The sequence below is a fragment of the Littorina saxatilis genome, linkage group LG3 (genome assembly GCF_037325665.1).
Source record: "Littorina saxatilis isolate snail1 linkage group LG3, US_GU_Lsax_2.0, whole genome shotgun sequence".
NCBI classification, from domain to species: domain Eukaryota; kingdom Metazoa; phylum Mollusca; class Gastropoda; order Littorinimorpha; family Littorinidae; genus Littorina; species Littorina saxatilis.
This window is the reverse complement of record NC_090247.1, coordinates 45,047,461-45,060,847: the sequence shown is the minus strand read 5'-3', so window position 1 is coordinate 45,060,847 and position 13,387 is coordinate 45,047,461. Positions and strand designations below refer to the sequence as shown.

General features: G+C 45.5%; 1 protein-coding gene across 1 annotated transcript in view; it reads right to left on the bottom strand.

The window, feature by feature from the left end:
* Positions 1–13,387, bottom strand: part of LOC138961211 (actin-binding protein WASF2-like) — a 62,638-nt gene that overhangs the window by 18,039 nt on the left and 31,212 nt on the right. Inside the window, exon 2 of the mRNA XM_070332811.1 lies at positions 4,112–4,221. Coding sequence (XP_070188912.1) covers positions 4,112–4,174 — 63 coding nt within the window. The 5' untranslated portion in view covers positions 4,175–4,221. The remainder of the gene's footprint in view (positions 1–4,111; positions 4,222–13,387) is intronic.

The window sequence follows — 13,387 nt, the reverse complement described above, 5'->3', positions numbered from 1 at the left end:
TAATCATGTAATTTATTTTCTTCTTGTATTGGAGGTATGACCTGCTGTTGGGACCGAAAATGAGTGTCCGCGTCCACGTTTTGCAGGTGTCCGTTTAAGGGGGGGGGGGGGGGGGGGGGGGGACAAATATAGAAGGAAAACACTCCGTGCCGAGCAAATGTGTCCGTACATGTCAGGTGTCCGCTCACGCTGGAGGCCGTACATTGCAGGGACTGCTGTACTTTGCTGATAGCATGCTCGCTGTGACAGCGATAGGGAACGAGATCCCCCCTGCTTGTTGAGGTAAGACACCACTGTGGTGTTGTCTGAATGGATCAGTACATGTTCTCTCCTGACAAGGGGGAGAAAATCTGTCAAAGCCAGAAAAACTGCTTCCATCTCTAGCAGATTGATATGCCAAGAGGCTTGCGCCTACGTCCACAGACCGAAGGTCGTGTGGTCGTCCAGATGAGCCCCCGCCCCATGAGAGAAGCATCTGTGAAGAGGAGCTTCGACGGTGGGGGTAGAACAATGGGAACAGCCTGTGTGAGCCATGCTGTAATCAACCATTGCTTGGTCGTGTCTGCGAACCAGTCGCGAAGAGAGACCAACGTCTCCCAGCCCTGCGATTCTGGTTTCCACCTGGCGTTTAGGGCTTCTTGAAAGGGCCGTTTGTGCAGCCTGCCCAAAGGTATCAAAGTGGCCATGGATTCCAGCTGACCTAATATGGATGTCAGAGCCCGGACTGAGGCCGTGGAAAGATCGGCTGTGTCTCTGATCTGACCCTGAATTTTGTCTACCCTTCTTTGAGTGGGTTGAACCGTCCATTCCACTGTATTGAAGACCATCCCCAGATATATGTGAAATTCTGGGAAGGCTTCAACTCCGACTTTTTGTCGTTGACTTTGAACCCGAGTTCCGCTGCCTCCTGCAGTACTAGCTGCGTGTTACTGAGACACAGAGACTCGGACTGATTTAGAATCAGCCAATCGTCCAGGTAAGTCCTGAGACGGATACCTTGAACCCTGATCAGTGCGCAAAACTGGCGCACTATGACTGTAAAAATCCAAGGAGCCAAAGAGAGACCGAAAGGTAGAGCTCTGAACTGAAATATCCTGTTGCCCCAAACGAACCGAAGCCATTTCCGGTCTGTTTAGTGCATCAGAATGTGGAAATATGCGTCGGTTAAATCTATGGACGTAACCCAATCGGAAGGCCTCCATTTTAAACCTGATTTTCCTTAGAAAGAGGTTTAGCTGGGATAGATCTAGAACCGGACGCCATCCTCCCGAAGCTTTTGGGACGACGAAAAGACGTCCGTAAAAGCCTGGGGAGGCATGATCTTGAACCTCTTCCACAGCTTGCTTCAGAAGAAGAAGATCGACCTCGGCCTGAATAGCATCTCTGGCCTCTGCCTTGGCCGGAAACCGAAACATAGGAGGAGTTCTGGTTAAAGGGGCTCTGTGTGTGCTCCAAGGGAGCCGGAACCCGGATCGGAGCACCCCCGCAATCCAGTGGTTGTTCGTTCTCATCAACCAAGCTGGTAAGGCCCGAAAAAGGCCTCCCGCCACCGAAACATTGGGTGATGCGGGGTACTCGGACCGGGGGAGCATCATTGGGGGTTAGACTATCGACCTGAACCCCGCTTCCCGAAAGAAGGAGGTCTGGTCTTGGAGTAGGGTCGAGAACGACTCTTTCCCCTAGAAGACGACCCAGACTTCGAACTCTGGCCAGTGTTGGCTGACGCCGAGAACGAAGGAGCGGGAGGCCCGCTGCGTTTGGTCTGATGCTTTGCAAATGCCATCTCCGAAAGCTTTACAAACTGTAAGTCCTTGGTCTGCTGTGCCTGCTTCTGCAGTGCATCCAGGGAATCCTGTCCAAGAAGAGAACCCTCCAGAAAAGGAGAGACCCGAAGAGAGTCCTGAAGGTTCTTATCCTGGAGGCGAGAGTCCGTCAAAAACGCTTCTCGTCGCCAGAAAATAGTCTGAGCGTACAGTCTTGCAGACATAGCCATTTGCTCAGCTGAAACCTTCACTAAAGTGGCGAAAAGGAAAGAAACATCCTTTGGATCCGCGTCCTGCCGGAACACAAAAGGATCCAGTGAGGACGTAACCGCACGAGAGAGGGAGCGGATCAGTGTCTCAGTCAAAGACGATAACTCCAAAGAAGAGCGGCTGCATTCTTCCACAGCAATGAGATCCTTTTCCTTACAAACGGAAAATCTCTCCTCGCTATAACCATCCTGTCTAATGCTTGCCAAGTCCGGTGAAACCGGAAGTGGTGCCGTAGGCAGGGCAAAGGAAGTGATCAAGCTCTTAGAAATGGTAGCAAGCCGGACCTTCCGGTTAGTGTTCACTAAGCGATGAGCCAGTCGTCCAGGTGACGCAAGCCACGGCAAAGCCGCAGCAGGAGCTTCACCATGCGCTGCCAACAGAGGAAGTGGTGGAACAGAAGCATCGTTTGGGAAAACTTTCGCAAGTGTAAAAGCCACCGAGGGAGACTCCAAGAACTTAAAGTTCGAAGATTGTTCCTGAGAAGGCGCAAAATCAGCCAAAGCTGAGGGTGGAGGAACGGCAGATGATGATGCTACAGCTACCCCCTCAGGGAAATAGCGTGTAGTAACCTCTGCTGCTAATGCCAACAAAGATGGCAGCTTAGCCGGAAGTCGAAAAGGGGCATCCCCATCTGCCTCAGAAGCTTCCTCTTCCATATCCTCTTCATCCTGTTCCGGAGTGTCCCAACGACCATCGAATGGATGAGATCCGGAAACCATCCCCGCAGAGGTAACATCGGCCGAAACCGGAAAAGGTTGGGAAAAAAACCCGGAAGTTGGAAGCCCTTGACCGGAACCTTCAACCACCTGCCTCATTCCAGCTGAAACACTGGAAGTGGAAGTGGATGCAGCCTGTGCAACAGCAGCGGAAATCGCAACAGCAGCGGAAATCGCAAAAGCGGAACCGGAAGCCAAAGGCTGATGAGTGCCAACCGCCAACACGGAATGCGAAAATGTGAAAAATGGTCGTTTTTAAGACAACAATTACGGCCCCTGTGACCTTGAACTTGAAGTGAGGTCAAGTTGCCGCACATGTTTTTTGAGATCTTGTAACCATACACCATCAGGCCACATCAGGTGTTGATAGACTTAATAGTATCCAAGAAAAAATCCAACGTTAAAGTTTTCCGGACGGACGGACGGACGGACGGACGGCGGGACGGACGACTCGGGTGAGTACATAGACTCACTTTTGCTTCGCATGTGAGTCAAAAAAGACTCCTGAGTCTCCGGGTTGAGAACGCTCACAACAGACGAAATCTCACTAAGAGATTTTTTCAAACTCTGAGAACTACGAGAAGTAGTGGCCGTAGCCGCCTTAGCTTTAGCTTTAACCGCTTTGCCTGATTGCGAACCTGGAGAGCCGACCTGCTTGGCAGAACTCCGATATTTATCTTTATCTTTTGCTTTGTCAGCTATTTTGAATTCACAAATGTACTCACAACAATGAAAAAAGACAAGAGGCAAAACGCTCAATTTCGCTAAGAAAACTTCCAGAAATAAGGAAAATAAAAGTTCTCACCAATTCCTGAAGAAAGGAAGAAGGATGAAACAACGTTACCAAGATTCGATGGCCTACACACAAGGAAAGGCCAATGGCTAAAGAAAAGCCAGAGCACTTCAAACACGTCCAGCGCCGTGCGTTGAAGGAAAAGGAATGAGTGTCACCGGTATACATCCGGCGCATGCGCGGGACACCGGTAGGGGAGATAACTACCACGGACCATTCCTTATATGGCATGCAGTTTTTGTTTAAGAGTTATCTCCCCATGTTACCATGTAAGAGTGCTTCAATGTCTTAGCAACCAAACAAAGTTATTGCTATCTATGTGAGTTGGGCAAGAATATGTAATTTAATCTCTATCATGTGCCTGCCTATCTTTCAATTTTGTGATGTCCTTCTGCATTTTTGTGCACCAAGATTGTTAGGTTTTTATGAGGTGTCGATTCATGTCTTCCCCAGCCAGATTAACATTCTGTAAACAGGTTGTGAGTCACCTTTTCAACAGGATACACAGACAGACACAAATCATTAAAGAAGAGCAAGAAGAAGACAAAATAAGAGGGAACTCGGCTGACCTGTGCAGGGACATGCACCCGGCTGATGTTGACCGGCTCGATGATGCGCTTGGTCAGCGGCATGGTGGCTGCTGACTGCCTGCCCGCTCGGAAATACTGTCACCTCTAGCCTGAAACACACACAGAAAGGAGACAGTTAGAAAACCAGTGAAATAGTAATGTTAAAAGAGTGCATATTAGTTATTACGATCACAATTGTGTAATATACTGTACGTCTACAGAACTCCTTCATTTCTGCTTGATGTTCTTTATCATAGTTTATGTTTTTGGTGCATGTGTATGTGGGCAAACATAATCTGAACATATGTACATGTACACACATGTACAGGTTTTCCTTCAGACGCACGCAGACTCTCAAAGACATACACACAAACACTCGTAAGAACATGCACACTACACTGACTAACTTACACTCTTTTTCTCTACATCAAAAACACACACACACACACACACACACACATGTACATGCACACGCACGCACACACACACACGCACACACACAAATAAGAAAACCACAGTCTGGTGTCCACAGACGGTACAGGGAAGAAAGTAACACTAACACTAACAGTGCATAACACTCATGTTTTTGATTTGATGAGTAACCTCTGAGTTTCACTGTGTTAACCACAAGTAGTGATCTCCAGGAAACCATGACTATTGTTTCACAGATATAAAACTGACCACAATTTTTTCCAACAGCTCTGCAAACTTCAGATAAGTAACTGTACTTTGCTTTACTTCCTCAATCAAATAGTAATCTCTGTCAGCTGCAAAGGGAGTGTATGGGCCGGCTTATGTGGTAAACAAGCAGTGAAGTATGCAGCAAATGCAATGTTGTGCGGAAGTGTTCATTTAATCAGACGAGTTTTACTTTTGAGTCAAGTAATCCCCGTCACATCCTCAAACCTTCATCTTATTATGTCTCTTTTGGTCAGAAACATATCTGATTGTTGATGAATCTGAAAGATAGATGCAGAACAGGAGAAACCCCCCCCCCCCCCCCCCCCCCCCCCTCCAAATATACCTGTTCAAAGCAAAATTTGGGTTTGTGCTTACAGATCCCATGCAGTATTACTGTTTGCACTAAAGGGGGTACACTGTACATGTATTGTGCCTCCCACAGTGGGGGAACACGCAGGTAAAATATGCCATGGTGTGCCATCATCTGGATGAGTTTATCACCACAGTAAGATTAGTGTTTCTGTCAGACTGAATACCACATAGGTGACTCACCCTAAACTCTATACATTTTTATCTCAGGTTACAGGTTAAACAAAAATAAAAGAGATATACAAATTTAAAAAAACACATCTTGCTCCTGTTCACCAGAAATGATAGCTTTATACACCTTGAATAAATGTCATATATACATTCTTAACAAACAAAAAGTATCATCATGACTTTCAGTAGTACTGTAGTACTACAATCACTACAGGTAACAGTTACATGTAGTACTAGTAGTACTGAAAGCATTAGTAGTAGTCGTAGTACTAAGCAGCAGAAGTGCAGCAATAGAAGTTACAGTCACAGCAGGAGAGGTTTCAACCATAATACTGTAAATCATATTTACTACCCAGAGGACAATTTTGACATAGTTGAAAGGTTTCAGGTATATCTGCCATTTGCCATGGGTGGGTAAAAATTATACAGTACCCATGTATATTTTTGCTGGTTAAACAGCAGAGGATCCTGTGCAAAAAACCGAGTTGTTGCCCCTGAGGTTGTTGGCAGCAGCAGTGTTGAGAGGCAGCGTGCATGTGGATGGTGTGCATGTGGATGGTGGGCGCCATGCCAGACAGCTAATGGCCAATCAACCAGGCTCCCCCTGGCCTCAAGCACACCCCTGATAAATCCTCACCAGTCCACTCTCTTTGAGATCATAACTGATAAGTGATACACTTTTTTTATGTGGAAAGTTATGTTCCCCCTTTAACATTGTGAACTCTTCAAACTGTGTGAATGAAGCAGGAAACTAATTTGAAGGATAAGGCACACAGCTTCTTAATTTTGGCATTCCTTGATCGGTCCGTCTTGTCTCATCACACACACACACACACACACACACACACACACACACACACACACACACACACACACACACACACACACACACACACACACCACAGAATGACATTTGAGTTACGACACACATACTGTTTCTCTCTCTCATGATAACAAAAAGAGAAAATCCTTCCATATTCACCTTTCCACAAAATGAAAATGAGATACCTTGAGGTACACTACCTGTTCACAGCTGAAGCACGGAAAGAAAGCACCGCTGCATAATTAAAAGGATGCATCAAAACATCATCATATTCAAAGTCACAAACAGAAAACAAAGCAAAACATCTTGTTGTTTTTTGTTTTGCTATTTACTTTGAAAGCAAAGCTATGCGTGTCAATCTCAACCAACTGTTGCAGGTAGAGACTTCTAGCTTTTCTTCTTTAAAATAACAAATCAGAATAAAAAAAATAACCAAGACCCTCTTATCAAGTCCTGACAGCAAGGAAGTCGTGATACAATGCTCAATGCAAGGTTGAAACCATTTGCCATTAATTTACATTTGATTAAAACAGAACTGTGCTTCTGGTACAATCTTTTTCCTTGTTGCCCAAAGATCAACATCAAAGTTATCCGGGCTCGACTGACATAGCTCCTTTTTTCTTGGACTACAGCACATTGGTTGTCCCTCAGTTTAGCCCTGTGGATTCTAATCCACTGTATCATGACTTGGTGCCCTGGGCAAAAGATTCTAACCCACCACTTTCATTCAGATCAATATTCCACCCCTCACCTCCGCCCTGCTCGGATCTCTTGAATCAGCTTTCAGTTAGATATTACCACACCTTTAAGAGTGTTATTCAAGCTCACAGATACTCTGCAAAAATCTAGCAAAGCTATGATCCTCTTCTTACTTGCACATGATTAGTCATACACTGACACAATTTCATTTTCTCAGTTTCTGGTTGAGGAGCCTCTCTCTCTCTTACAAACACAGACACACACACAACACACACAAATGCCTGCGCACAGACACACACACACGTCCGGTTAGTAGCTGTATCAAAAACCATTGCCTGAGAAAGTCTAAGGAAGAAGCAAAACCTGAGAGAAGAAAAGTCGGCAGAAAAAGACACAGAACCAGCGTAGTTCCATCACAGATGTTCCACTGTCTTGGGTTCCACAAAGACTTAGTGCTGAAGACAGAGCTGCTCCACAGGTAAAACCAGATACATGCTGGGTCTGTTCCTGAACCTCTACAGAACGAAAAGTGACATTGATGTATCGCCTGCCGCCCACACTTATTCCTGAGACTTGCCCCACAGAAAACCCCTACCCTGGGTGGTGGAGGAGAATGGGTGTTAGGGATGGTAAGCGTATCGTATGGTGTAAGACAAGGAGGCAAACTGTCAATCAGTTGCAGAACATGATGTGTGTGTGTGTGTGTGTGTGTGTGTGAGAGAGAGAGAGAGAGAGAGAGAGAGAGAGAGAGAGAGAGAGAGAGCATAATAAAAGCCTTAGAAGCTAACCAGTAACCGATGTCCAATTTCAGTCCAGACGAAGAAACAATGTTATTGAGTGTCACCATGAAAAGTCAAGGCAAGCAATGAAAATGAAGGGATGTAAGAGTTTACCGTTTGCCGTTTCTAGCTGAAATTGGGTCAAACGGCATCCTTGATCCAGCAAGCAAGTGACATTTTCCAGAACAGGAGGCAATCCAGCCAGGCTAAAACTCCGTAATATCCCCTAGCGGGTTTCCATTCCATACTGCTTCATAGGAGGAGAAAGCAGGAGGTTGCATCATGCAGATGTTATCAGTTTTCAATAGATGACTAAACAAAGAAGAGCATGAGTTGCACAAAATTATATTTCCTTTGAATGTAATATTAAAAACCTTCCCACGATGTTTGTGAGCTTGGATCTTTTTGTTCTGTGTCATTTTTTTATGACGAAAATAAAGATGTAAAAACGTATACTCACGAAAAGCCATCTTTCTCCCCCCCCCCCCCCCCCCCACCCACACAAACATAGTGACAGGCACCAGAGAGAGAGAGAGAGAGAGAGAGAGAGAGAGAGAGAGAGAGAGGGGGGCATAATTAATGCAACACTTGTGTATAATTGGAAGACAGTATTTACATCACGTACGACCCTTTAATGGCATGCAATTAAGATTTACAAAATACACCCCCTCGACCCCTGTGAAAACAAAACGCGGCCTCCACAGCCTGTGGTCATGCATATAAACAGTGGATAAAAAGCTGCCCAGGTCCTCATGTCACATCACAGCTTCCTCACCTAGTTCTGTCACACAGAGTTGTCTGTTAAACACGAGCTCGTTTCACTAATTTGCAGTCACTTCTTTCTCGGCAACTCAGCTCACTTTTATAGGCAGAAATAGAGTTCTGCACTTTCAACAACGTGTCCATCAACGGAAATAAATCTTTTTCCACATGGGTTCTGCCGCGGATGCATATATAAATACTGACATTTATTTAAAATCGCGGAAAACTTTGCGGCAGAAGTGCCGAACTTTTTCACGGTAGGGGAAAGGTGACGCTGCCTCAAACTTCCAAAAGTTCCTAAAACTAATATGGCCATTTCGGCAGATTCTCCGAGGGAAAAAAACCCAGCAAATATCCCTGCTTCTTTCTATGGTGTCTACAGCACTGTTCAGCTTATACCGTGGCACAATAACCCCCACAGTGCAATTAATCAGCCAACCACGTTTCGAGGCGAGGCATTCAGTTTGATGGGGCGACCATCACGTATTGTCGACCCTGGACGCTGCGAAGGCTCCCTACATCAAGTGGCTTCAAAGTGAAATCAAGCCCACATTGTCACCTGACTCAAAACTCCATGGGCGTGTACACCTCCCTGTTAGCGACTGAAGCTGCCTACCTTCTTTCTCAAGTGCTTTTTCTATGCAAAGCAGTGGTGACTGCATGTAATAGTAGTGAACAGGTGTGTGGTGATGAGATTGGTACATGTACAAGGAAAACAAGAAGGGCAAAGCCCATACGACTCACATGCTTTACACATTTTTCCTACCAAAATACATGTGACCTTGATCCAAGGTCAAGGTCATCCAAGGTCATGCAACACAAAGCTGTTAATTCAAGACATAGGATGTACAATGGTGCTTATTGGCTCTTTCTACCATGAGATATGGTCACTTTTAGTGGTTCACTACCTTATTTTGGTCACATTTCATAAGGGTCAAAGTGACCTTGACCTTGATCATATGTGACCAAATGTGTCTCATGATGAAAGCATAACATGTGCCCCACATAATTTTTAAGTTTGAAACAGTTATCTTCCATAGTTCAGGGTCAAGGTCACTTCAAAATATGTATACAATCCAACTTTGAAGAGCTCCTGTGACCTTGACCTTGAAGCAAGGTAAACCAAACTGGTATGAAAAGATGGGGCTTACTTTGCCCTATATATCATATATAGGTGAGGTATTGAATCTCAAAAACTTCAGAGAAAATGTGAAAAATGTGAAAAATAGCTGTTTTTTAGGCAACATTTATGGCCCCTGCGACCTTGACCTTGAAGCAAGGTCAAGATGCTATGTATGTTTTTTGGGGCCTTGTCATCATACACCATCTTGCCAAATTTGGTACTGATAGACTGAATAGTGTCCAAGAAATATCCAACGTTAAAGTTTTCCGGACGTCCGGACGTCCGGACGGACGGACGGACGACTCGGGTGAGTACATAGACTCACTTTTGCTACGCATGTGAGTCAAAAAATCAACAATGAAAGCAACCACTTGTTGGCTCACGTAAGTGTAGCCTATGCGATCGTAACTTTGTCTGTCTGTGCGTGCGTGCGTGCGTGCGTCTGTGCGTGTGTATGTCTGTGGTAGAAACTCTAACATTTGAAGACGTCACATTACATTGACGTCACATTATGACGTAAGAGGGTTAGACGTCACGCGAAGGAAGTACTGACAGTCTCGGTCATTATTATTTTGAGCGCGCCGAGACTAGTTGGCAGTCGTGTCCTTGTAAGTAGGCTACATGCAGACAGACAGATCTAGATCTAGTGTCTCGCTTTCTTGCACAGTTTCACCTATGCTCTTTCTGTGTGTGTGTGTGTGTGTGTGTGTGTGTGTGTGTGTGTGTGTGTGTGTGTGTGTGTGTGTGTGTACTGTGTGTGTGTATGTGTGACGGAGTGATTGAGTTTGTGTTACTGTTTGTCGATTTCTTACGTGAGCCTTGATGGCTTCGCCTCTTGTTTTTGTGTGTGTTGTTGTTGACGGTAGTGGTGGGGTCGCTGCTGCTGCAGAACAACTGACAAGTCACGGCCTAAAACGTATCGGCAATGTCTAAGTGTCAAAATATAATCTTGTTTAAACGCAGCAGACGCCTAATCCTAGCCACATACCACTCACCCCCTTTCCGTCTCCAAGGACTTAGACGTAAATCCTAGCAGAGGTAAGAAGACTAAACGACAGCAGCACACACGATAACACCCCTGGGTAAGCCAGCATCCAGCCCTCGCTAGACAACAATCCCTCTGACCAAAGTGCTAAGGTGGGTGAAAGAAGCCAGAGAGAAGACACGAAGCATGGTGGTGACATTTCTCTTCCCGCCCTGCATTCCTGTACACCACGAGCAAAATCAGAGCTGGCGCTGCCGCGCGCGCGCACGCACGTGTGTGTGTGTGTGTGTGTGCTTGCATACATGTGTGTGTGTTTGTGCTGTCCTCAGATAATTGAATTGGACACAATCACACACACACACACACACACACACTCTCTCTCTCTCTCTCCTCGCTTCTTCAAGTTCAAAACACCCCCCTCCCTTCCAAATCCTCCAACCTTTGTTTATCCGTTCACTACTTCATCGCTGGGTCGTTTTGTAAGCCACTTTACCCTTTTCTCTTGCACCAGCCCTCCACAATGGCTTTCCTCGCGTCACTAAAGACACTTATCTGCTGTTCTAGAGCTACAAATACCCACTTCTTTCACATTCTCTCCACGAGGCAAAGGGCTGAGATTTACGTTTCAGTTCCTATCTATAAATCTAGGGATCGCAAGCTCTCCCCGTATTAGGGATTATAAAACGGCAATTAGGACCGCCGAGAGCTCCCATTTGGGCCGACAGTCTTTCACTAAAAACTGTCGCAGATATCCTTTCTTTTTGAAAAGAAAGAGAAAGATCAAAAAGGCTTTTCCAGTTTCTTTGTTTCTTTCTATTCTTCCTCTCTTAATTCTCTTTCTTCAGGGATCGACGTTAAAAGCTCCCACAATTATATAATTTAATAGTCTGTGAGCCAACACTGACAATACCAAATTCCCATGTCAACAGCGGAGGAAAACAAACAAACAAACAAACAAACAAACATAAGAAGAACAGCACAGCAAAGCAAACCAATGCTTCACTTCCCAGTGATTCCACGTCTGCATGAGTTATCTATCTGCAATCTGTCATCGAGCATTCTGTGTTTCTGGCCCCTACTTGCGTACAGTCTACACGCACTGGAAACAAGTCGAGTACACCTGTGACGCCGTTGAAAGGCCGCGGTTGAACGCTTCACACCTGACTTCAATGAACGGGAAAGGTCAGCAGATCCAAGTTAGTGTTTGCAGTCCAGGGCCGAGTGCAAAATGTACGTAGAACCTAAAACAGGAGTGTGGTGTTAAAAGACTGTAGACTGGATTAGGTGAACCGACAAGAGTCAGATGTTATGCTGAGTCGGCCCGGCTTGTACAGCAGATCGATCACTTGGTGCGACTGCTCGCAGTTAGCACGTCAGCATTCAATGACTGATCACCTTAAATGTAATTATTCTGTCATGATGAAACATTCTCCAATTTCAATACCTTCATGTTTTACACGGCTGTGTGTGTGTGTGTGTGTGTGTCAGAGAGAGAGAGTGAGAGAGAAAGAGAGAGACAGACAGACAGACAGACAGACAGACAAAACAAGACAGACAGACAAACAGACAGACATAGACCACCTGCGTGCATGCCTCACAACTTGCTGGTTCGTGATTGGTGTTTTTTTTTTAATCCCCTTTCATGTGTTTCTGGTTTATAATCTTGCTATTTTAGGATCGCTGCGTGCGATTTTAAAGATCTGGTAAAATCTTCTATACGACTCCAAAACTAACATTTTTGGCAGAACGTGAAAAAACGTCTGTCCTTCATATTTAATTCTTACACAATTTCACCTCATTCCTTATTTAAAACAACAAACGGGGGCGGGGATGTAGCTCAGTCGGTAGCGCGCTGGATTTTATATCCAGTTGGCCGCTGTCAGCGTGAGTTCGTCCCCACGTTCGGCGAGAGATTTATTTCTCAGAGTCAACTTTGTGTGCAGACTCTCCTCGGTGTCCGAACACCCCCGTGTGAACACGCAAGCACAAGACCAAGTGCGCACGAAAAAGATCCTGTAATCCATGTCAGAGTTCGGTGGGTTATAGAAACACGAACATACCCAGCATGCTTCCTCCGAAAGCGGCGTATGGCTGCCTAAATGGCGGGGTAAAAACGGTCATACACGTAAAAGACGTGGGAGTTCCAGCCCATGAACGAACAAACAAACAAACAAAAACAACAAACCAATCAATACAAAACTGTGCAGTTAAAAAGAACCTGGTATTTTGTAGCTCGAACATTTTACCCCTCGAAAATGTGAGGTTTGGGTTGACGGAAAAAGACAGAATCTAAAGTTAATCAGGGGGTGTGTACGGGAGGGCGAGGTTTGTTTGTTTGTTTGTTTGTTTGTTTGCTTAACGCCCAGCCGACCACGAAGGGCCATATCAGGGCGGTGCTGCTTTGACATTTAACGTGCGCCACACACAAGACAGAAGTCGCAGCACAGGCTTCATGTCTCACCCAGTCCTAGCACTAACCCCATAATGCCAGACGCCAGGCGGAGCAGCCACTAGATTGCCAATTTTAAAGTCTTTGGTATGACCCGGCCGGGGTTCGAACCCACGACCTCCCGATCACGGGGCGGACGCCTTACCACTAGGCCAACCGTGCCGGTGGAGGGCGATGTGTGGTGTGAAGAAAATAATGTGACACAGCCAATCGTAAGGATAAAGCTTGACAACTGTGACTCAAATATTCAGTCTTAGTACAAAAAAGTCTAAGAAAGACAATAGATACATTAGAAGTGTGTGTGTTTTAATTCGTACGTATACTTGAAGTCATTTGCAGAACTTTAATCAGTGCTGTACAACATTTGTAAACTGGTTATTACATTGTTATCTTGATCAGGTCATGTTGATTTTGTGCCGTCCCTGATATATATAT